Raw genomic sequence first — 24,404 nt, 5'->3', positions numbered from 1 at the left:
AGTCTCAGTGCTGACTTTGTAATTGCTATGCTTTAAATTCTGAACTACATCTGCCTATGATCATGAAAACACCAGTCAAGGGAAAAGAACTTAAATATTAGTTCTTCACCCCAAACTTCCTTTTTTAATGAGCTTTAATAACATAAAGGGGAAGAAAATGATTACTGTATTCATTTTCTGTATAATGGATCGAACCAGATAAAAGTAGGCAACTGGCCAATATGGTTTTATTTCAGTATTTCATAAACTTTTAAATAGAATCATGTAAAAAACAAACATTTCAAAAAGTGCAAAATATTAGAAAGCTAATCAGTGCTTTTAATCTTTCCGTGCACACAATTTCTTGCTGAGATAAGCAATACAAATTCTGTAGCGGGGACTATGTATAAAATGATACCCTACAGAGTTTAAAAGTAGGCTTGGTCAAGAGATTGCACATGATACAACCGAAATAGTGCAAATAACACAGCTAAATAAAGAATTTAAATCAAGCTTATTAACCTGTGTACTACACAACCACAATGATACCGTAGGTGGAGAGACGAGATAGGAACTCCTTTATAGTCGTCTGCCCCTCACCGTCAGAAAACTTTTCTTAGTACCAACAGTGGTTTATCTAGCTATCCAGGGTTATGCTGTTCATCTTTGGTTATAGGGACTCATTCTTTCTTGCTTATCCTTTGGTTTACTCTTAAGCTATTCTGCTAATATGAAGAATAAATTTAAATTTGAAGACAACAACTTGACAAAAGCTTCTCCTTTAAAATATAATTGAATGCTACTTAATTCTCAGTAACCCTTACTTCAAACTCAGCTTATATAGTAAAGAAAATAAAAGTATTCCATATATCTGACACTTCTTAGTGGCTCAGCATTAGTCTATAAGCAGATGGACAAGTAAAGGCCAGGAATGGATCCTGTACCCAGCCCAGCCCTACCTCTGCCATCTCTAAGGTGACAGTGATTAACCTTCCCTTTCCGTTTCTCTGGAAAGGGATAGAGATCACGGCTGTCACACGGATGGCTTAAGTAAATGTTAAATGCCAATGCACTGGATAACCATGATACATTTACAAAAAAACCCTTTTTTATAAAAAACAAAACACAGTTTGCCTGCCTATTCCACTTTATAAACAGAGAGGCCTATAGAGTTGGAGGAGAGGGTAAAGGACTATCACAGAGAGAACTGCAAGGTCAGTGACAAACTCTGACCAATGAAAAAGAATATACAGCACAGTGGTGAGCAGATGCCCTGGAAAATATCAGTCTATATGCACCCGTCATCTGCAAGGTACATACATCTCACTTCGCATGTTCTGACACAGACTCTGCACTGGCTGCACAGATTTTTCTTTCAGAATAAGAAATATTTCTCCCAGCCGAAGCTACCTGCCCAGCCAACACTACCTGTGCCATGAGGCTATTAAATAAGCTCTCTGGATTATGGGTACCTAAGCAGGCAATGGTGTTTACAAAATGTCTTCAAAGAGGACACACAATACTGCCTTCACTCAAGTGAATATCGTGGTTGACTTGCACAAATTCTATTTCACCTTAAATGTACTACTGTCAAGGCTATGGGATTTCAGGTTTTGTCAGCCCTTATGACTTTGCCCTCAACTTAAGAACAGAAGTTACTATCAAATAACTAAGATGTCATCTAGAGTCTCCCCATTTGAAGCATAATATAAAAGGACAGGTCTAGAATATATAACATCTTTGCTTTATAAAGATGCACCTAATAGGAACTAAACTATCCACTGAAGACTCTGAGAGCAGCTCGAACAGCTGGGAAAACAATGAATAGCATCAGCGAATCCTTGCAGTCAGCTGTCCGCTGCAGAGAGTAAACAATACTGTGTGTGAGCTACACTTCAGGCCTTCACACAGTACTTGTAGGAAACAAACGCTGCTCGAAGGAAGCTGCCCAACTCCACCCCCACTTAGCCTCCAAATGCAGAGAACAGCAATGAGAGATGAGCGCACCCCAAAATGCCTTCTAATCTCCAGAGCCTGCTTACAAACTGAAACATTTTCTAAAGATAAGTAATAATTTCCTAGAAAAATTTCTACCAAGCCAAAATAAATAAAACTCAAAAAAGACTTCATACTATCTCAAATAATAAGCAATAGAGGATGGCCCTTATCATCCAAAATTAAAGATGCAAACAAACCCCACTATGAAGAGTGGCAAGTGCTTCTATGAAGCCAGTGGTAAAAAGTAATAGGGTCTTCCCTTTGCTTTTTCTCTCACTTCTGAGATAACAAGATTATCTTCCAAAGACCCCAGTGGTAAGTAAGTGACAGGCAACATGCAGGAATGACACGGCTGAGGAGAGGGAAACTGCAGCAACAAGCAGGCGGATTTTCTGGGGGAGGATCCTTCAGTGTCCGTCTAGGGAAGAGTGGAACAGAGGTCACGATGCAGTCACAACTGGAAGGCGACCAGGCAGAATTCGGGAGTCTAATGCATGAACTTTCTATTAAACATCTAAGAAGCTGAGGAACTTAAATCTCAGGATGGGCTCTTCGTCATTAAAATTGTAACTGTTGGGACGCCTGGGTGGCTCAGTTGGTTAAGCAGCTGCCTTCGGCTCAGGTCATGATCCCAGCGTCTTGGGATCGAGTCCCACATCGGGCTCCTTGCTCCGCAGGGAGCCTGCTTCTCCCTCTGCCTCTGTCTGCCATTCTGTCTGCCTGTGCTTGCTCTCTCTCTCTCTCTCTGATAAATAAAATCTTAAAAAAAAATAAAAATAAAAATAAAAATAAAATTGTAACTGTTGCCGTGGTAACTTAAATGATAAGAACTATTTAGATTCTGAGTTTAGATCCTAAAAAAGTGACAGGTGTTACTGGACTAAGTCACCAGCAAACACACACACACACTCTTCGTCTAAATGGGCTATTGCACTTATTCCTCAGCAATTTTAACCAGAGTCCCTCTAAAAATGAACAATAACCTAGATCTTGGTGACAGGCAACAGAAAAGTACGTTTATAAAGAGCTCAAGCCTACACTGTTCCTCATAACATGTCAGTATGTAGGAACTATGCTGCATACATGACATTTAAAAACTTACATTAAGCAGCCATATATGGTTCATTTTTACTGTAAAGGCTGATCAAGGAAGATGCCCTGGGTTTGGTAGATTTCTTTGAGGACCAGCAATACCGTATCTTCAGACTCCCTGTAAAGAGAAAAACTTAAGTTGTAAGAAGAAACTAACGTTTATACTAGATGCTTTACATATATTCTCTCATGTAATCTACACAACCACCTTACAAGTTCATTTTTCTCAAAAGTTCATTTTACAGTGGAGTATTACTTAGCCATAAAGAACAATGAAATCTTGCCATTTGCCATAGTGTGGATCGACCTAGAGGATGCTAAGTGAAGTAAGAGACAAAAGCCGTAAGATTTCACGTATATGTGGAAGTTAAAAAACAAAACAAATGAACAAAAACCAGACTCATATACATACAAAGAACAACGTGGTTGCCAGAAGGGAGAGGGGTGGGGGGATGGATGAAATAGATGAAGGGGATTAAGAGGTACAAATTTCAAGTTATAAAATGAGTAAGTCATGGAGATGAAAAGTATACCACAGGGAATATAGTTGATAATATTGTAATAATGTATGGCGGCTACCCTTATGGTGAGCACTGAATTGTCCAATTCACTAGCAGTAATTCACCTGAAACTAATATAAAATTGTATATCAACCACAATTTTTTTTAAAAAGTCTAGCATCATGTCTGGTAATACAAAAAAAGCTAGTAGTAAATAACCAGGCAAGAACTGTTCCCTTTCCACAGAACGTCTTCTTGGAATAATATGGAAGACCCATCCAGCTGGTTACCTTAAGTTTTTAAGGTGACCAACTGGACCAATTTACCTTTTTAAAAATATATAGGGGCACCTGGGTGGCTCAGTGGGTTAAGCCTCTGCCTTCAGCTCAGGTCATGATCTCAGGGTCCTGGGATCGAGCCCTGCATCTGGTTCTCTGCTCAACGGGAAGCCTGCTTCACCCCCACTCTCTGTCTGCCTCTCTGCCTACTTGTGATCTCTCTCTGTCAAATAAATAAATAAAATCTTAAAAAAAAAAAAGTATAATCGTATAGTTCATAATCAAGATCTAAAAGAGTGTTATAATGAAGTTTCACTACCACCTCTGTTAACCACTAGTTCCCATCTTCTGACAATCAAGTTACCAGTTCCTTATGTATCTTCCAGATACCATTCTGTGTGTGCCCAAGCAATTACTTATATCTAGTTCATAAAGAAATTTGATTAACATCATGAAGGACTGCCTTAAGGATATATAGCAAACATTTCTCTAGATCTGTGGTTTAACATTTTTTGAATCATGTATCTACTTGAGAATCTAATGAAACCAATGGATTTCTCCCCAGAAAAGATTATGATTATATATATATATATTTTTTTGGGGGGGATATATTTTTCCAAAATATAAGTAAAGTTTCATTGGATTCATATGCTTTTTCTATCCCCCAGAAATCCCATACACAGACTTAAGGTTAAATTCCTATGCCAGTCAAGGGGTATTAGCTAAACAAGATATTCAAATGGTGTGATCCTGGTGCATAAATAAATGGATCAAGAGAAAAGAAGTTCAGAAATAGTCCTAAATCTATATAGGAATTTAATAAAGTGAGACTCTCAAATCCACTAACGGTGTTGTGACAAATGAGAGGCATCTGGAAAATGACCTGAGCTGATCTATACCTGTCCCTGGAATAAATCCAAAGTGAATCAAACATTCACATGTAAAAATGAAACCATAAAATATCATAATAAACTGTGGTAAGGCATTCTTCAGAGGATAAGGAAGATCTAAGTATGACACATTCTAGAAGCCAGAAAGGAAAAATCAATATGACCACATAAAAATCAATCTTTTCAATTGTCAAAGACAAACTGGGGAAAAGGCATTTGCAACTCGTCACAGACTGATCAACAATAAAAAAACATTTCAATATAAAAGAGAATAAAGAATATAGAAAACTCCCAGAAAAGGAAACAAAAATGGTCCTGAAATATATGTCAAGATGCTCAATCTTATTCATAACTGGAGGAATGCAATTTCTTTTTTTTTTAAGTAAAAGGCAAAAGATTGATCTGATCTGAAGAGAGAAAGGAGCATACAAGGCGTGCAACTTAAAAACTATAGTGTGGGGTGCCTAGATGGCTTAGTAGGTTGGCCATCTGCCTTCAGCTTAGGTCATGATTCAGGGTCCTCGGATTGAGCCCCACATCGGGCTCCCTGCTTGGTGGGGAGCCTGCTTCTTCCTCTCTTCCTTCTCCTTCCCCTTGCTCACATGCTCATGTGGTCTCTCATGAATAAATAAGCAGAATTCAAAAAAACCCTATAGTACGCAAAATACATACACTGAAAACTACAAAACATTGCTAAGGGAAATTAAAGACCAAAATACAGAGAGATACTGTGTTTGTGGATCAGAAGACTCAGCATTATTCAGATGTCAATTCTCCCCAAATTCATCTGTAGACAAAATATCTGCAATCACAACCAGAATCTCAGAAACCCACTAGTTCAAAGGGATTCATGTATCCCGATTTTTTTTTTTTTTAAGATTTTATTTACTTATTTGACAGAGACCAAAACCGGGGGGGGGGGGCAGAGAGAAGGAAAGGGGAAAGCAGACTCCCTGCTGAGCAAGGGACCAAGGACTCCCTGCTGACCAAGCCCAATGCTAGGCTCAATCCCAGGACCCAGAGATCATGACCTGAGCTAGAGGGAGAGGCTCAACCAACAAAGCCATGAAGGTGCCCCCCAATTTTTTTAAAGATTGATTTATTTGAAGGTTGCCTGGGTGGCTCAGTCGGTTTAAGCCTTTGCCTTCGGCTCAGGTCATGATCGCAGGGTCCTGGGATCAAGCCCGAATTAGGTTCTCTGCTCAGCAGGGAGCCTGTTTCCTTCTCCCTCTCTCTCTCTCTCTGCCTGCCTCTCTGCCTACTTGTGATCTCTCTGTCAAATAAATAAATAAAATCTTTTTAAAAAAAAAGATTTATTTACTTGAGAGAGCAAGGAAGTATAGGGAGGAGGGGCTTAGGGAGAGAGAGGGTGAGTCTCCAGAAGACTTTGCACTGTGCACAGAACCCAACATGGGGCTTAATCCCACCACCCCGAGATCACAACCCAAGCCAAAACCAAGAACTGGGCACTCAACTAACTGTGCCACTGAGGACCCCAATGTTTATAGCAGCATTATCAACAGCAGCCAAATTATGAAAACAGCCCAAGTGTCCATCGATAGATGAATGGATAGAGATAGGTGGTATATACACACAGCGTGATACCAGTCAGCCACAAATAAGAATGAAGTCTTGCCACTTGCAATGACAAGGATGGAGCTAGAGAGTATTATGCCAAGTGAAATAAGTCAGAGAAAGACAAATACTATATGATTTCACTCCTATGTGGAATTTAAGAAATCAAATAAATGAGCAAAGAAAAAAAAAAGACATAAACCAAGAAATAGACTCTTAACTATAGAGAACAAACTGATGGTTACCAGAGGGTTGGTACATAAGGGGAAGAGTTAAATAGGTGATGCGGATTATGGAGTGCACTTGTGATGAGCACCAGCTATCTGGAAGTACTGAAGCACTAAATTGTACATATGAAACTAATATTACACTATATATTAACTAACTGAAATTTAAATAAAAACTTAAAAAAACAAGGCACCTGGGTGGTTCAGTTGGTTAGGCATCTGCCTTTGGCTGAGGTCATCATCTCAGGGTCCTAGGATTGAGCCCAGACCTGGAATTGTCCTGGGATCCAGCCCCATGTAGGGTTTCCTGCTTAGCAAGGAGTCTGCTTCTCCTTCTCCCTCCCTCCCTCTTTTTCTCTCCTCCCCTCTCCCCTGCTCACGCTCTCATGGTCTCTTTCTCAAATGAATGAATTTAAAAAACATTTAGAAAGTAAAATATAATAAAAACTTTTTAAAAATTAAATAAAGAATCACAATTTAAGTGGCTCAGTCAGTTAAGCATCTGCGTTCAGCTCAGATCATGATCCCAGGATCCTGGGATCAAGTCCCACATCGGGCTCCTTGCTCAGCAAGGAGTCGTCTTCTTCCTCTGCCTCCTGCTCTCTCTACTTGTTCTCTAACAAATAAATAAATAAAATCTTAAAAGAAAACCTAAACGCATGCATTTCTGAAGCCTTATTACCCATCCATCTTATTTTCCTAGCTATCTTTTTCTTTAGTTTCAATTTATTTGCTGATTATGTTCTTTTCTGTTATAATGTATGAATTTCAATAAGCATTAGTAATCCATTCTATAACCCATCAGATAATTATATTTAATAATGATTAATTCTGTTGAATAAGTTGTGGGGATTTATTTTTTTTTTAAAGATTTTATTTATTTATTTGACAGAGAAATCACAAGTAGATGGAGAGGCAGGCAGAGAGAGAGAGAGAAGGAAGCAGGCTCCCTGCTGAGCAGAGAGCCCGATGTGGGACTCGATCCCAGGACCCTGAGATCATGACCTGAGCCGAAGGCAGCGGCTTAACCCACTGAGCCACCCAGGTGTCCAGTTGTGGGGATTTAATGTACAACATGGTACTAGAATTAATAATACCGTATCATATACTTGGAAGTTGCTAAGAGAGTAATTCTTAAATGTTCTCATCACACACAGTGTGTGTGTACACAGAGTAATTATGTAAAGTGATGGAGGTGTTAATCATTTCACAATATATACATGTATCAAATCATGTTGAACATCTTATACAATGTGTAAATTATATCAATAAATCTGGAAGAAACATTTAAATATTAAAAGTATAAACTTAAAATGAAAATAATAAATTCTGATCTAGCTATTGTAAATACTTTCAAATGAGTTTACAATACTTTTAGCAACAGTAATGTATTTGTTCCAGTTCAATAATATGTACCCTTCCTTTCCCCCACCAATGACCAAAAGACACCACTTTTAAAACTAAACTAGCTGAACTCATGGTTGCTGACATCATCAGCCCATGCTCTACCCAACTGCAAAGTAAAAAAACAATGTGTTTAAATCAGATTTATTTAAATGATATAATTGTGTTATTTTATAACTGTCTAAAAGTGAAATCACTCTAATCCCAAATGTACACTAGCCTACCCTTCCTTTCCTATATCTATCAAATAGCTTTGAAACAATTAGACCCCTCCCCAAAAAAAGAAAGAAAAGAAACAACACCCAGAAACAAAAACAAACTTCACTTACCAATAGCATAGATGGCTTTGTAAAGCAAATAAATATTCATTAAAACTTTCAATGGGCTTCTCTTGCAGCACATAGTCAATGCGCTGGCCTCCATTCAGCATTCCCACATTGATGGGTGGGACTTCTTCTTTAACTGTCACAGGGGTCTCTTCTGTGTTAACATCTGGACATAGAAGACCCATAATAACAATCTAAAAGCTTCTGGCCATCCAAGGTTGTCCGTACTTCCCTTCAGACTACCAAGGTTACAGCAGGGTGAGGTATTCTCTGCTCAGAAAGCACCTTCCACCTCTCAAGCCCCTTAAAGCTTCTCCTCAAGGCATACTGACTCATTCAATCCCATTTCTTTCCCGTACCTCTGACAGCTAATTCATTTGCCTCTGGTTTATAAACTAAATAGAAGGATAGAAATCTTTAATATTTGAAAATTAAAGCAAAAAGAATGCAACATTAACTGTGAAATTAAGAGGAGAGCATACTAGCTAGTGCCGAGCCAGGAAAATAAAACCGACCATTGAATACAGGACATTGCCCTATGAAAGCAAGGTGCTTCACAGAGGAGGCTCCTAACCTCACTTCCAAAGTTCCCAAGTAAGGGATGTCTTTTAAAGCCTCTGTACCAGATATTCAGCTACTCTTGACATTTTTCCTCACAAATAATGTTTTTCCATAATTTGTGGCTCTTAGATCATAGAAAAGACTAGCCGAGGGGAAGGCTCACTAGGGCTCATAGTATTGGTTCTATACCATGAGTAAGAAATACACACTATGGACTCTTATCAGACCTAATGAAGGAAATCAAAGTGTACAGTATCACTGACCACTCAGCTTCTCTGAACTTGATTCAGATTCTGCTTCAGTTTCTTCTGTAGTTTCTGAAGCCTGTAAAGCAGGGTATGGAGCTCTGGTGAAAGACTTCCAGGCCATCCGCAGTGAACCTAGCAAGTTGTTCTTAAGGTCCATACTCATCCTGGTCAAACCCTCTCTCAATTCTGAAACATATTTGAATAAAGAACATTAAATGGTTTACAAACAGTTCAGCGTCCAACACAGTTAAACAAAGTGAATGAGGTCCAGTCAGTCTGCACTGACCAGACATCTAGAATTAAAAGTTCTGCACTCAGACTTACCCAAGTGCATTCGCTTCCTGCCCTTATGATGTGGGATTAGCATTGGCTCAAATTCCACTCCTGGAACCACCATCGGTTCAATCCTATAGGCCACGGGATCAAACTACATAGGAAAAATAATAGCTACAGATACCTCTGCTGAAGAAAGACCGCCTTAGGAACTGTGTATCAGGCAAGAATAATCATAAACTCATAAAAAAACAAAAACTTCAGTAGTTTTGCCCCATCACTTTCAGATTCACACTATTGTAAATTGTCTCATTACCATAAAATAGTATAGAAAAAAGCAAATCAACACAACAGGAAAGTATATGTTCTTTATCAATAAGCTCTAATATTCAGGTGAAAAGACAAGAGCTGTCCAATGCTTACAGGGTGATAGATATTGAAAAAACCTTTGCATGTTGGAAATTTATAGTTGGGATCGATTCTTTTTAGTCCTCGGACAGTAAGGAACATTCCAATGGGAGATCCAAAGGCAAAGAATATTTCTGGTTTGTAGATGAGCCGGGGGTATTTTACAGACACCTGGAAAAAAAGATAAAAAAGTATCTCTCACTGATAACAAGTGACCTCTGTTCCTACCATACCAATGGCACGCAATGAAATGACTCAAGATAATTAGTATTGTTACCTGCCCAATGCCAACATCCAGATAGTCACCATTTCCAGTAGTGTTGGTTTTACTGCAGAAGCCTGGTTCTTTGAGGATGTCAGATATGGTCACCCCTGAAGCTGGCTGCAGGGTTGGTCTATTAATACCCTAAAGAATAAAATAATTCTATGGAGCTGTTATGTTGTAAAAATATCCAAAGAAATACACAGTCTGAAAGGATACTTAGGAAAGTTTTGAATAATTCTAGGAAGAGTCTCAGAAAACAGATAAAGCTGATGAAAACAAAAGTTGTCCTAAGTGATGAACGGACATCCTTACATGCTCTAAATCAGTGAACAAAGCTATCTGGGCAGCAGCTGAAACTTTAGGCATCCATTATGAGAGAAACAACAGCAGAGCATGATAAAAGAGGAACACCGAGGGCCGCTAAGGGTTTCAATGAAGCACAACTCCCTTTTAAGTAGAATGTCTCTATGGGTATACAAAATGATAGAGATACTGGGCCACGAACTCGGCCTTAAATAAGAACTAAGCAATCTGCTACAAAGTTGAAAAATAACTGCTAAGATATGGAAAGGAATTTAGTGGGTGAAAAAACTAAATGTAAAAGTACTATTACAACATGGATAAACCTCAAATTCATTATTCTAAAGCAAAAGAAGCCAGTCACAAAAAGCCACACACTGTATAATTCCATTTAGATGAAATATCCAGAACAACAAAATCCACCATGACAGAAAGTAGACCAGTGGTTCACAGGAGAGGGGAATGGGGAGTGACTGCTAATGAGTATGGGGTTTCTTTTTAGGGTGATGTAAAAGTTCTCAAATTAGATAGTGGTAATCATGACACACCTCTGCAAATACACTAAAAATGACTGAATTGTATACTTTAAAAGGGTCAATTTTATGGTATGTGATATGAATTATATTTCAATAAAGTGATTATGGAATTTTTAAAAATGGAATGGTGGGAAGACTCCAAGGGAGACAAGACTTCTGAAGCTAGTAACATTTTTTAAGGATATCAATTAAGAAAATGTGTTTAATTTCTAAGGAGAGCCAAAGATCAGTTAACAAAGTTGCTTAGCTGCCTAACCACATCACAAAGCACGAGGATATAAGGATGTCAAAAACCATTTAATCCTACAAGCTATATTAAACACATACCATTAAATTTTTTCTGGTCCTAAAGTAGTGTAATATCTTCTTTCTTGGTCCTAAGGGAATTCCCATTTCTTGAAGATCTTTGTCAGTACATAAAGCCTAGGTACAGAAAATCAAATATCCTTATTTCGAATTAAATATCCTGTTCTCTGAGAGGAATGAGACCCAAGCACTACTATTCTTTTTTATATTAATAGGGGTCCCTATTGGTACAACATCATTAATAATTTTGAGGGGAAAAAAGTACTTTATTCATAAAAGCCTAAAGAAGAATAAAAGGTATCAGTACTATAGTATCAATACTACAGTAATACAGATTACATTGTATTATTATACATATACACGTATTTAAAACACCCTACAGAAGTGGGTATCTACCTACATGACAAAAGAACATTCCTTGATTTCCACGCGTAGATGTCATAGTCCTGAGAAAGATTCTATCCCTATTCATGGACATAAGCAGTAAGAACATACAGCAAACACTGAGCATGAAACAAACTAAACAATCAAGATCTCAGCTTAGGTGCTACTCACCTGATAAGGTTAAGTCTTCCTTCACCCTTCCAGACTACTAGTCTTATTATACATTCTTAATACTACTATGTACTTTTCCAACTTAGAACTTACCACTATTGTAATTAATTATGTTTATTTAATATGTGTCTTCCCCACTAAGCCATAAACACAATGTTTATGTTTATATAAGATGTTTATGGTTTACCTAATACCTTACTGACCACTCTATCTCTAGTCAAGTATATGGTAGAGCATGCCTGCTCGTATTAAGCATTCACTAAATACCTATTAAATGAATGAATGTATTGCAAGCCTGAAAAAAAAGAAAAAAAAAAGTGGCAGAAAACCAAAAACAAATAAGCAAATAGCCACAGTACGGCTCTTGAAGTATTAGAGAAAATAAGCTGGAATGATAAGTGGTCATTCATTCTTACTCTGTTTTCTGAGCTATGTTATTTTTTAGTCTTTGCTCTATCACTGTATGTTTGTCAATATGGCTCCTCTGAACTTTGGTCTCCAACAAAGCAAAGATCACTTTATAAGATAAAAAACACATAAATAATGCTAAAGGACATTACTAATGATAACAGAGTTTTTATGACTAAAATGCTTCTGAAGGGCAGGCTCTTAGTCGGCACTAAGATGAAGATAAACCTAAAAATATTAAAAATGGTATAAGCATGAAGTTTTGTTTGTTTTTTTAACGATTTTATTTATTTATTTGACAGAGAGAGAACACAAGTAGGCAGAGAGGCAGGCAGAGAGAGAGGAGGAAGCAGACTCCCCGCTGAGTAGAGAGACCGATGCGGAACTCGATCCCAGGACCCTGAGATCATGACTTGAGCCAAAGGCAGCGGCTTAACCCACTGAGCCACCCAGGCGCCCCTAGCATGAAGTTTTAAAAGATTATTTTACCAGCGCTTCCTTATCTACTTTCTCCTTCTCAAAGAGATTATAGAATTCAGAGAGTTGAAGTTTCTTCAAATCTTCCTCTAGCGTCAGTGTGTCTCCTTCATCCATGACAATATTTGGTGCATCCTAAAAATTAAATTGTAAAGCTCATATTCTCTAAATTCATTTAGACGGTCCTTTATTAGTACTACTAGCAATAAAAATAATGTACTATATAAGAGTTCTATATAAAGATATACATAATTTTAAATAAATTGTAATTTGTACAAAATATAAATTAAGTAATCTCTAAGTATGCAACTTTAGTTGAAACAATGTTTTTAAATGAATGCATGAATGATTATCAAAGTGTTCTTCATTACCAAAACATTCATTGAGTTCTTATTACAGAAAGAGCATTTAAGACATAAAACAATCTAAAATAAAGCCCGTCTTGGAAGAACTCACAGTCCAACAACAGAAATAAGACACTTATATAAAAAGAGAAAACATACAAGATAGTATATGCTAAATACTAATTCAAAACTATAATGTGTCACAGGACTTTGTTTTACAGATGCTTTGTTTTAAAGATTTTATTTATTTATTTATGTGAGAGAGTGAAAGAGCACAAGCAGGGCGAGCGGAGGAGGGAGACAGAAGCAGACTCCCCGCTGAGCAGAGAACCAGACTCAGGGCTCGATCCCAAGACCCTGGGATCATGACGGGAGCCAAAGGCAGGCATTTAACTGACTGAGCCACCCAGGCACCCTACAAAAGATGTTTAAACACCAAGTCCCCCCCACTGCTTTCAAAGGGAATTTCTACAAATTATATCATTTTGTGTCCAATTCATTCTTCATTTCCTTATATGTAAACTCCCTTTCAGTTCAATGATTCTATAATTGAACTGATTATAGATGATTCTATAATTCTAATAACAGAAGAGAAGTACATATTTATAATGGAAAATAAGATATCTATAGTTATTTTAGAATGTGGAAAATATTTGTGGAAGCTTATGACTATCTTGCTTCTGTCATCCAAGAAGATACCAAGAAATAAGTCTATTAAAATTAAAATAAATGTAAAATTAATGTGTTATGGTATGGGACTAAACTAAGCAAAAAGACAAAAAAGTACATCTAAAATCTAAAAATCCGCCCAAAGAAATGGTATAAGAGAAGTATATCTGTATATCTAAATTACCTTTTCACTGTCCATATCCCCCAAAGAATCTTTCTGATTTGTTAGTATATCAAACAGTATAAGTGAACCTAAAACAGAAGAAAGAAGGGACAATTTCTAAGTATTGGCACTACACAGCTTTTATACAAGAAGTATTAAGCCAATTACCCATGTAGCAAAATCTATGAAGCAGAAAGTTTTTCTTTCCAATCCACCACCACCCCCTTCCAACCCCTTCCAAATTCTTCATCACAGACCAGTTCTAGACCTCTAAATGTGATATAGGTAAGACACTGTACTTCAAAAACAGGTGTCCTTAATATGTGATAGTCCTCTCTGATCACAGAGAATTCATTTGTTACCTAAACTATGACCAGCAATGGATACACCCCCTTTGAAATCAGGGTTCCTCTGAAGAAAAAGTGTATATATTCGGTTCATTTCAGAAGCAACTGTGTCCACGATAGTCTGACAGTAGGTGGGGCTATTATAGAAGAAGACATCCAGAATTGTGTCATTGGTGAAGTGCCTTAGGCGGTTAATGCTGGGCAGAGTTATTCGCTGCAGATCTCTGGGGGGGGGGGGGGAGAAAAAAAAATATATATGTATACACACACACACACACACATATATATTTTAAGCAGAAAAACCTAATACATTCTATAACGTCCTCTAAGTTATTATCCAGCTTAGCCTTCAAGCTTAGACTTAGATATTTAAAGATACAAGAGATAATATCTATTAATAGGAAACACAAAGGACTCAGAGACATGTTTAATTAAGTCAAAACGATGTGATCAGCAAAAGTCAGTAAGAATCTCTACAAGACAACTTCTTTAATACACAAATTACAAGGAGATAAGAGATGGAAAGGTAATCAAGAGATTAAAAGAGACTTAAAAAAGACAAATCAACAACGGGCTCCCAGGTGGCTCAGTCAGTTCAGCTTCGCCTTCGGCTCAGGTCATGATCCCAGGGCCCTAGGATCAAGGCCCAAGTCGGGCTCCTTGCTCAGTAGGGAGTCTGCTTCTTCCTCTACCTCCCTGTCTCCCTGCTTGTGTTTGATCTCTCTCTCTCTCTCTGTGTCAAATAAATAAATAAAATCTTTAGCCAAAATAAATAAATTGTGTATGTATAAAATTACATTTACTAGACAACTGGAAACTTAAACACTGTATATGTGCTGATATTAAGAACTTTTTACGGGTACCTGGGTGCTCAGCAGGCAGTCTGCTTGTCTCTCCAACCTTCTGTCCCTCCCCCTGCTCATGCATGCTCTCTCAAATAAATAAATAAGTAAATAAATCTTTTAAAAAAATAATTTTTTTAGGTCTGTAATGGTGTTATGGTTAATATATTTTTAAAGGTCCTTTCCGCCATCAACAGATGAATGGATAAAGATGTGGTATAGATATACACGTGGTATAGATATACATGTGGTATAGATATAGGAATACTATGCAGCCATCAACCCCCCCCCCCAAATCTTGCCATTTGCAATGATGTGGATGGAACTAGAGGATATTATGCTAAGTGAAATAAGTCAATCAGAGAAAAACAATTATCACATGATCTCTCTGATATAATTAATTTGAGAGGCAGGGCGGGGGTCATGGGAGGAAGGGAGGGAAAAATGAAACAAGATGGGACCCGGCAGGGAGACAAACCATAAGAGACTCTTAATCTCAGGAAACAAATTGAGGGTTGCTGGGGCGGAGGGAGGTGGGAGGGATAGAGTGGCTGGGTGATGGTCACTGGGGAGGGTATGTGCTATGATGAGTGCTGTGAGCTGTGTAAGACTGATGATTCACAGACCTGTACCCCTGAATAAAAACAATACATTAGCGCGCCTGGGTGGCTCAGTGGGTTAAGCCGCTGTCTTCGGCTCAGGTCATGATCTCAGGGTCCTGGGATCGAGTCCCGCATCGGGCTCTCTGCTAGGCAGGGAGCCTGCTTCCTCCTCTCTCTCTCTCTGCCTGCCTCTCTACCTACTTGTGATGTCTCTGTCAAATAAATAAAATAAAAAATCTTTAAAAAAATACATTATATGTTAATTAAAAAATAAATAAAAGTCCTTTCCAATATACAAACATACATTTACAGATGAAATGGTATAATAAAATTTGGTTCAAAAATGATATGGTGGAGGGATGGGCAGTAAACAGAGGTTGAAAAATAATGGATAGAGCAGAACTGGCCATGTGTTGAGGTTTGTTTGCCCTGGGTAATCATAATCTGTATATGAAGATTCATTATATAAGCTATTTTTGTATTCAAAATTCTCTGTAATAAAGAATTTTTAAAGACAGAAAATAAAAGATGATTTTTCTAGAATTCTCAGCATTAAGGTTTTTTGATCACAAGTCAAATGATAAATGGATCAGCTCCCTTTCTCAATGCGGAATTTCTGAAAGCTGAAAGAGAGACTACCAGATGCCAAAGGCAAACAGAATATCTCAAAAAGAAAAACCATGCTGATATTATCCAAATCAACTTCCAATTAAAGCTTTCTCAAAATACCCAGAAAGAGTCCTCAAAGATTCAACAGCTTCTGTAGTTTAGGGAGCAATTTGCCCTTAGGAACCTCTTAGCATCAGCTCAAACCTGAAGAATGTGAACTCTATCTAGTAAAAGCAACACCATACTACAACATCTGGCATATGGAATATGCTCAAATCATACGGTATTAAGAACTGAGAGACACAGAATCAGAAAAGCCATTTCCAAGACCAACATGGAAATAATACTGACTACTTCCTTTATCTTCCAGAAAAGCATTTGCCATTCTATCCTACAACTATATTATGAACACACTTCTTTCTGGAGAGCCTACAGCTCTCTGAAATATCCTTAATATAAGGCAAACTTCTCTGACATTACCATAAAATGAACAAACAAAACAGGGTTTGTGATTTAAGAAAGCCATCACTTAAAAGTTGTATGAATTATAACTTGGATTATAAATGCTAATAACTTAATGTTCAGGAATTTCCTTTTTTTCCCCCAACATGGAAATATTATCTAAATATGATCACAAAAGGAATGACAAAATACTCTGTACATCTTGAGGTAGGCTGGCTTTGACATCTAAAGATGGAAATGCTTATACACTATAAGAATAAAGCAATGTTTGGTCTTAATGCTAAAGAAATAATAATAGCTATAATAGAAATACTAATAAGCTAGTAAGACATACTGTTAAATACACACAGTTCTTTACTCCTAACCAGGTCAGCATTTAATAATGTATCTCTAAGAAAAGACACAGAAGTACAAAAAACTTCTCATTGAACAAATTTTTATATAATTAGCTATAGCAGAAATATCCCAACCATATCAATGATCAGAAAATGCATTACAATCTTAGTTAACAACTCAAAGACATAAGATGTTACTCACACATCCACACCAGTAGAATGCAAAGGACTATGCCAGTTGACTGGAAGAAATTCTACCCTTCCAATCTGCTGATTTTCTTGGGCTTTCTTAAAATGTGTCTGCAGCAGGTTCAAGGAAACACTGCGAAAATCGTTAACTGGAAAAGACATTAACATATGCATACCAGGGAAGCAATGAATTCAGAGAATAAGGATGTAACAGATCACATAACTATGCTCTCTCTGTTTGCTTAGAACACGTATTTACTTGAGTGAAAAACAGCAAAGTGGTATTCAGGAAATATCAGTGCACAAAAGCTATTCCCTTAACACAGAACATTATTTTACTATACAAAACACTTTATCTAAAGAAAAGTTAACTTCAAAACTTCTGTGTCATGGGAACTATTTCAATTTTTAAAAAAACAAAAAAATCACATGACTCTGTCAATGGCCTTACAGTTAGATTCCTAACTAACTTTCTGATTCTTATAAACAACCTCTAACCAATATTTTAGATTTTAAAAAAACCAAAAAACTGCTATTTGAAATTCATACTACAACAGTCTTAACCTTCCAGAAGGTTTCTGCTTAGAAGCATTAACCAGTAGAAGATTCCCAAGTTGGGAGACTCTGAATATGTACTATTAAGTTTTAGAAGACACTACCTTTTAAAATCAACTTATACTAATGACCTAAATATTCCAAGTAGAATATCAAGAGCTTTATCATACTATGGATTACAAAAATGACTTAAGTTTCTCTTATTCATTTAAACTGTATCATCGAGGCACCTAGGCAGCACAGCCATTAAGTGTTTGCCTTCAGCTCAGGTCAAGATCCCAGGGTCCTGGGATCAGGCCCCACATCAGGCTCCCTGCTCAGCGGGAAGCCTGCTTCTCCCTCTTCCAACCCCACCTGTTTTCCCTCTCCTGCTCACAGTCTGTCAAATAAATAAATATTTTAAAAAATTTAAAAAAAAAACTATATCATCTTTTTGGTTCCCTTTAAATTTGGAGTGGTTAGAAAGAGGACCATCACATTCATAAAACAATTTTATAAGGATTAAGGGCTTGTTCATTCAAGAATTATTAGTTAAGATTATAAACTATTAGCCTAAGGAATTCACTAGTACTTTAGGTCTAAGTTAAGAAGCTTTACTACCTTGCCACCTGTCTTTAGCTCTCCAAATCTTATTATGCAGATAAAAGACTAAAAGCAACACTTTATCTCAGCTCACAGGAGCACTGACTAATATTCCCCCTTAAATGATTTAATCTTACATGCTTTGCAAACCTACCACACTGTACAATGCTTCGAAAGCGGAGATCACAAGCTGGTCCAATCCCATGGACTACAAAAACCAAGTGATCTATTTGTAAAGGTTCTCCTGTAAATGATAGTAAAAAGAAAAAACATTTCATATAAATAGTCTTAAACTCTGTTTATAGTCAAACATTCACAAAGAATAAGTTACAAAAATGGGCAAATTAAAATACAAAATCATTTTTTTAAAAGAAGTTATTTATTCATTTGAGAAGTGGGGAGAGGAACAGAGAGAGACAGATAAGTTCAGCAGAGGCTCAATCCTGTAACCCTGAGATCATTACCTAAGCCAAAATCAAGTCAGTCCCTTAACCGACTGAGCCACTCAGACATCCCAAGCAGATCATTTAAAGGACACAAACAGTCCTATAATTTACTTAGTAAAATAATGATTTTACCATGTTTCTAATTTATCTTGACATAAATCTATAAAAAAAATTTTCAGACTTTAAACTTATCATTTTGAAATAACTGCAAGCTTACAGAAAACATGAAAGAATTGTATCGACACTCGGGGCACCTGGGTGGCTCAGTGGGTTAAAGCTGCTGCTCAGGTCATGCTCAGGTCATGGTCCCAGGGTCCTGGGATCGAGCCCCGCATTGGGCTTCCTGCTTGGCGGGGAGCCTGCTTCCTCCTCTCTCTCTATCTGCCTGCCTCTCTGCCTACTTGTAATCTGTCAAACAAATAAATAAAAATTAAAAAAAAAAAAAAAGAATTGTATCGACACTCTCATACACTTTTTATAAATTTGACACTTCAACATTTACATTTGCTTTATTATTTTCTATGTGTGTTTACACACACATTCATTTTCTTGAACCACCTGGAAGCAGGTTGCATCTATTATTAGACTGCATATATCATACCTCTTTAAATACTTAACCCTTTAAATACTTTAATACGTATTTCCTAAGAATATTTTTTTAAATAACCACAGTAATCAAATTCAGGCAACATAACGCTGGTAGAATGCTTTTATCTAATAGTCCATTTTTATCAATTATACCAATAATGTCTGGTGTATATATAAACCTTAAAATTTTAAACTCGTCTTTTAATTTTTTTAAAGTTTTTATTTAAGTGATCTCTCTACCCAATATGGGGCTTGAACTTACAACCCTGAGATCAGGATTCATACAGTCCCCTGACTGAGTCAGACAGGTGCCCCTAAACTCATCTTTTTAAATTATAGTAAGACTAAAACAAGCCATCTCCTCTCAGAGATAAAAAGGAATTTTGTAATCCAGTTAAATATATTGTGAAACCAACCATAAATGGCCCCAGCTAGATAGCAATGGATAACCACTAAAGTTCACTGAAAACATTTTCCTTAGTTCACAGTCTTCAACAATAGGAGTTACCAGAATTAATTTTTGACTAATTTTACCAGAATTAATAATTGATTAATTTTAATCAAATAGGCAGAATCACACTTCTTAAAATTAGGACTAAATCAGTTTATTTGTACCAAGTGACTTCTTGATTAGTACTGCCAAATTTTACCCATCCCACAATATATATACTTAGCAACTTTAAAATAGATTTTTACATCTATTAAGATTCTCAGTGACTAAGTTTCAGCTCAGGTTGTGATCTCAGGGTCATGAGCTGGAGCCCCACCTCCAGCTCCACACTCAGTGCAGAATCTCCATGAGATTCTCTCTCCTTCTCCCTCTGCCCCACCTAAGTCATAAACAAGTCCATCAGAAGAAAAAATAAACAATTAACATTACCACAATGAATGTCAACAGAAATGTTCTCAACCCCTCTCTTCACTGTCCTTGGTCGACCCTGTTCAGTGGGTGTTGAACCCCATTCATCGGACCCTGCAACTGGCTGGTAATGCACCATAAGCTTAAATAAAAAAGATCAAAGCAATAAATATATTCTGCATTATAGACATCTCTATTTATACATTCTCAGGGATAGGAACAGGTTTTTCAAGACAGAATACATAGTCAAATCTCAACTAGAGTTTTGATACCCAACTCTGATGGCCTGAAATGAGAACCCTGAAAATACAGTAGGCCAATGTTGTACATATTAAATACCTTATGCCTTTGTCAATTATACCTCAATAAAGCCAAAAAGAAAAAAAATCAGGCTAACAGATCTTTCAATAATACCCTACACATGTAAAATATGCCCACATAATGTGTCAGTGATATTCTTAATTTATAGTGTTGTAATTTTCCCTAAGAAAACTGTTTTGTATAAGGTGAAGAAGGTAAAAAAATGGTGGCACTGGCTACAAGTTTCATAATTGTGAATGCAATGTAAAAATTTCCAAAGGGTATCCTAAATAGAATCGCTATGAAAAAGAAACCAATTAAGCTCTCCGTAGTAATGCAATTAACCTTTAATCCCACATGAAAGAAAGCTTAATTTGCTTTACCTTTGGATTGTGTAATATAATAATTTCTCTGTTAGGAGACTCCAGTTTCTTTTTCCACTCATCCAGAGTTACAGCAAGCATGTATGTCTCCTTAACAGAAAATACATTTCATTAGATTTCTCTAATAGCTTTTCTATTAAAACTGAACTTTTTTTTTACAAGAATACTGCTAGATAAACAATTAGGTAAAAATATCCAACTCTAATGTATCAAATATTTGAAAATTCTTTTAAAATTACAACAGATAATAGTATACAGCAAAAAAATTCCCTCTTATTTTCATCATCTAGACTACAGAAAATCACTATTCATATTCTGATATACTTCTTTCAATAATATTAATGTCTACTCCAATTTAAAGAAAGCAATTTAAAGAAAGCAAATTTCAGACTGTTTCCAGCCAGAAAAATAAAAGGCTAAAAGACCAATCCTGTGGTCATAATTTAAATATTATTAACAATGATCACCATTAGGGAAAAATTTTTAACTTAAAGGCATAACACTCTACATAGTATCTTAAAATCTGAAAATAAAAACTACTTTATCTTGAAACTAACAAAAGATATGCTATAAATGGATCCAGATACAACAAACTCTAGAAATTTCACAAAAACAAGTCACAAGAAAAGACTACTAAATAGAAGAAGAAAAAAATGAAAATAAGTCAAAAGGGCTCAAAGGAATACCTCTAATACTTGGCTGAAGCTCTCTGAGTAGGGAACATACTTATTATCTTTGTCTCCTTTGTAAAACCAGGTACATCGTCTCACTTCTGACGCTAGCTCATCCCAGTATACAGCATACCGCATCCTCTCCCCCAAATGCACATCATATCTGCCCCCATCAGTGGGGACAACTCTCCCATTACAATCTTTTCCTATCAAGGATTGCAAAGGGGGAAAGAAGTACATATATCAAAATAAACCTCCCAAAATACAATTCTGAGTTATACTCTAAATAATGTAACGAGACTTAAGAATGAACATATTCTACTTGCCTAAACATTAAACAAAATGGAATTGATATTTTTTAACTAATTCACAAACCATCAAAACTATTCTTGGCTTTAATGAAACATGAAAAAAATAATACCCAAATACTGTTTTGTTCTTTTTCTGAGACAGTAGTGTCCCATTAAACAAAGTATATAAGGCTTTCTGAATTTTTTCTTGAGGCCAAAAAGTAAATTAACAACCATGACCATCATAATGATAAAAGTTACCAGCATCATTCTTGTTTCATAAAGGAAGAAAAAACAAGTAACAAGTTAGAATTCATTCTTTTGCAATGTGACATGTCTCCATTCTTCATAAAGAAAAACTGAAACATGTTAGAATATAAGAAATAGAATTAGATAACTATGCAGAAATTATATTAAGTACTGTTTTCAAATATAAACCAAATTCTTAAATATTATAATGTGACTGGTTAGTAATATAAAACTTCTATTTCTATATAAATATGCTACAGAAGAGAATGGCCCAAAAAAATGCTACAGAGAAAACTAGAAAAAAATCTAATATTTTTAACAGCACTCAATATAAGAACTATTATAGTAGACTGAGAGAAATAGTCTTAATCTATCAGAAGTCATTTCCATCTTACCAGATCCATATGCCTCTTCCAGCTGCTGTGAATCCTCAGAGTTGAAAGGAATCCATGTCTCCTTAGAATCTATTATTTTACAATAAAACCAATGAGGAGAAACTGGCTCATACAAACTGCCAGTGTCCATGTCTAGCAGCTCAAAGGAACTACATGAGTTTGGTGACGGGGATGGATCTGACTGGGACAATTGTTCCTGGTGTGATTCCACTGATGACATTTCGCTCTCTAAAAGACAAGACACAAGAAAACTATTGGGAAAAATCATTTTTCTTCTATTAAAAGTGAAATTTCTCTCTCTCACACACACACAACTGGTCATTTTAAGGTGTCATTTCTGGAAAAGAAAATCTCAAGGGGCCACATAACTCAATACAGAAATAACATGCAAATTAACAGCTGAATTTGAGGGGAGGTTTAAACAAAATGCTTTTTATAGTCAGTCCAACCACCTTACACTGATTTCCCAATTCTCTCAGAAAACTGCGTGGCTTTAATATAGACAAACCAGAGGGGGCCCTGGATGATTCTGCCAATTAAGCACCTGCGTTTGGCTCAGGTCATGATCTCAAGGCCCTTGGCTCTGGAGCCCTGCACGACACTGGGCTCCCTGCTCAGCGGGGAGTATCCTTCTCCCTCTGCTCCTTCCCCTGCTCCTGCTCTTGCTCACTCTCTCTCTCTGTATTTCGAATAAATACAAATTTTTAAAAATAAAATTAAAATGACTTAAAAAAAAGAAAAAAAAGACAAACCCAGAATCAGAAGAAACACATGGTCAAAAACTTGATTGCAACAAAACATCTTACCCCAATTTCAATCTAAATCTATTACTAAAGGCAAAAAATTTACTCCACCTGTCTTAATAACACCTAGATGTTAGGCTCCAGGCCCCTATCATTACACACTTAAATGCTTATCGGAATCTTAAAATACTGAAAGTAAAACTATTCACTTAAGACCCTGTCACCTTCTATTGATCCTTGAAGTGTACTTAATTAGTGACTAGGGCACAAATTCTGAAAACACGAACCCTAGTTTGAGCCACTGTGCGCACGCGCGCACCCACTCCCACCGTCCAAGTCTCAGGAGAAAAGTAACAAGTGACCTCAAATGCCTCCTTCTCTCAAACACGACTGTGACCTGTGTGGTCCTACCCCTTCAACACTCAGACCACCAGGCAAGGAACACTTCACACACGCGAGTGTACTCAGTTTGAGGGGAATGAGCATTATTGGTATCTCAGCACCGAGAGCAGCGGGATGGCAAACTCCTGGCCTCCTCTGGGCCAACGCTCTCCAGCCTTTCGGCCGCTTCACCTTTCTTCCTGACACCAATTTACCTCCGCCACCTTGGCGCATCCCTCTCCCCCCACAACCCTGGGCCTCCTGCAGCCCAGATATGGGACCTCAGAGCTCGGGGACTTGCCTCCTCCCGCTTGCAGCCCTGCAGAGAGGAGCGGAGCCACCGATGGAACAAGCGCAGTCCGTACTAAGGCAAGCCTGGCCCCTTCACCCGGACCGAGGTCACTTCCCCGCTCCCCGCCACCGTGGTGGTCCACACAGCACCTCTCTTCTCTGCCTCAGGCATCGCGTCCTCCTCCGCCACCGGCATCCCCATCCCGCAATGCCTCCAACCCGCAGCCCAGTGGCTTCCCTCCGCCCAGCCGCCCACCCCAACACGCCGTCGCGGGCTCACCTGACAGCCCCGCTGCCTTTCACACACTCCTGCCCTCGCTGAGCGGGGCACGACATGTCCCCGCGGCGGCCTTTCCCCCGAGCCCAGGCGGGGCGGAGCGCAGCAGGGCGGAGCCTGCGGCCCCGCCAGGCTCGGACCCAACACTGGGCTCCACTGCGCTCCCAGCGGGCGAGCAGCGGGTCGGTCTACGGAGAGCAGAGGTGAGGTGGTGCGGGCCGCGGCG

General features: G+C 37.7%; 1 protein-coding gene across 2 annotated transcripts; it reads right to left on the bottom strand.

Moving 5' to 3' along the window:
• Positions 1-210: 210 nt before the first annotated feature.
• On the bottom strand, positions 211-24,404 carry DDHD2 (DDHD domain containing 2). Of its 2 annotated transcripts, none has more exons than XM_059384433.1 (18): positions 24,182-24,403; positions 22,487-22,714; positions 21,568-21,758; positions 20,882-20,971; positions 20,220-20,340; positions 18,460-18,549; positions 17,182-17,317; positions 14,145-14,353; positions 13,804-13,871; positions 12,619-12,741; positions 11,188-11,283; positions 10,037-10,165; positions 9,775-9,930; positions 9,403-9,505; positions 9,094-9,264; positions 8,273-8,435; positions 3,080-3,187; positions 211-2,395 (listed from the first exon to the last, which is right to left on the bottom strand). In XM_059384433.1, exons 2-17 carry the CDS (start codon positions 22,704-22,706, stop codon positions 3,106-3,108), a joined length of 2,148 nt encoding a protein of 715 aa, XP_059240416.1. In that variant the 5' UTR covers positions 22,707-22,714; positions 24,182-24,403; the 3' UTR covers positions 211-2,395; positions 3,080-3,105. The 2 variants fall into 2 exon arrangements, with proteins under 2 accessions (XP_059240416.1, XP_059240417.1); XM_059384434.1 differs by lacking the exon at positions 211-2,395 and adding an exon at positions 2,402-2,736 and having other exon boundaries at positions 24,182-24,404.

Source organism: Mustela nigripes, chromosome 18, assembly GCF_022355385.1.
Source record: "Mustela nigripes isolate SB6536 chromosome 18, MUSNIG.SB6536, whole genome shotgun sequence".
Classification (NCBI taxonomy): domain Eukaryota; kingdom Metazoa; phylum Chordata; class Mammalia; order Carnivora; family Mustelidae; genus Mustela; species Mustela nigripes.
The sequence above is the reverse complement of the archived record's forward strand: the minus strand, read 5'-3'. Positions and strand labels throughout refer to the sequence as shown.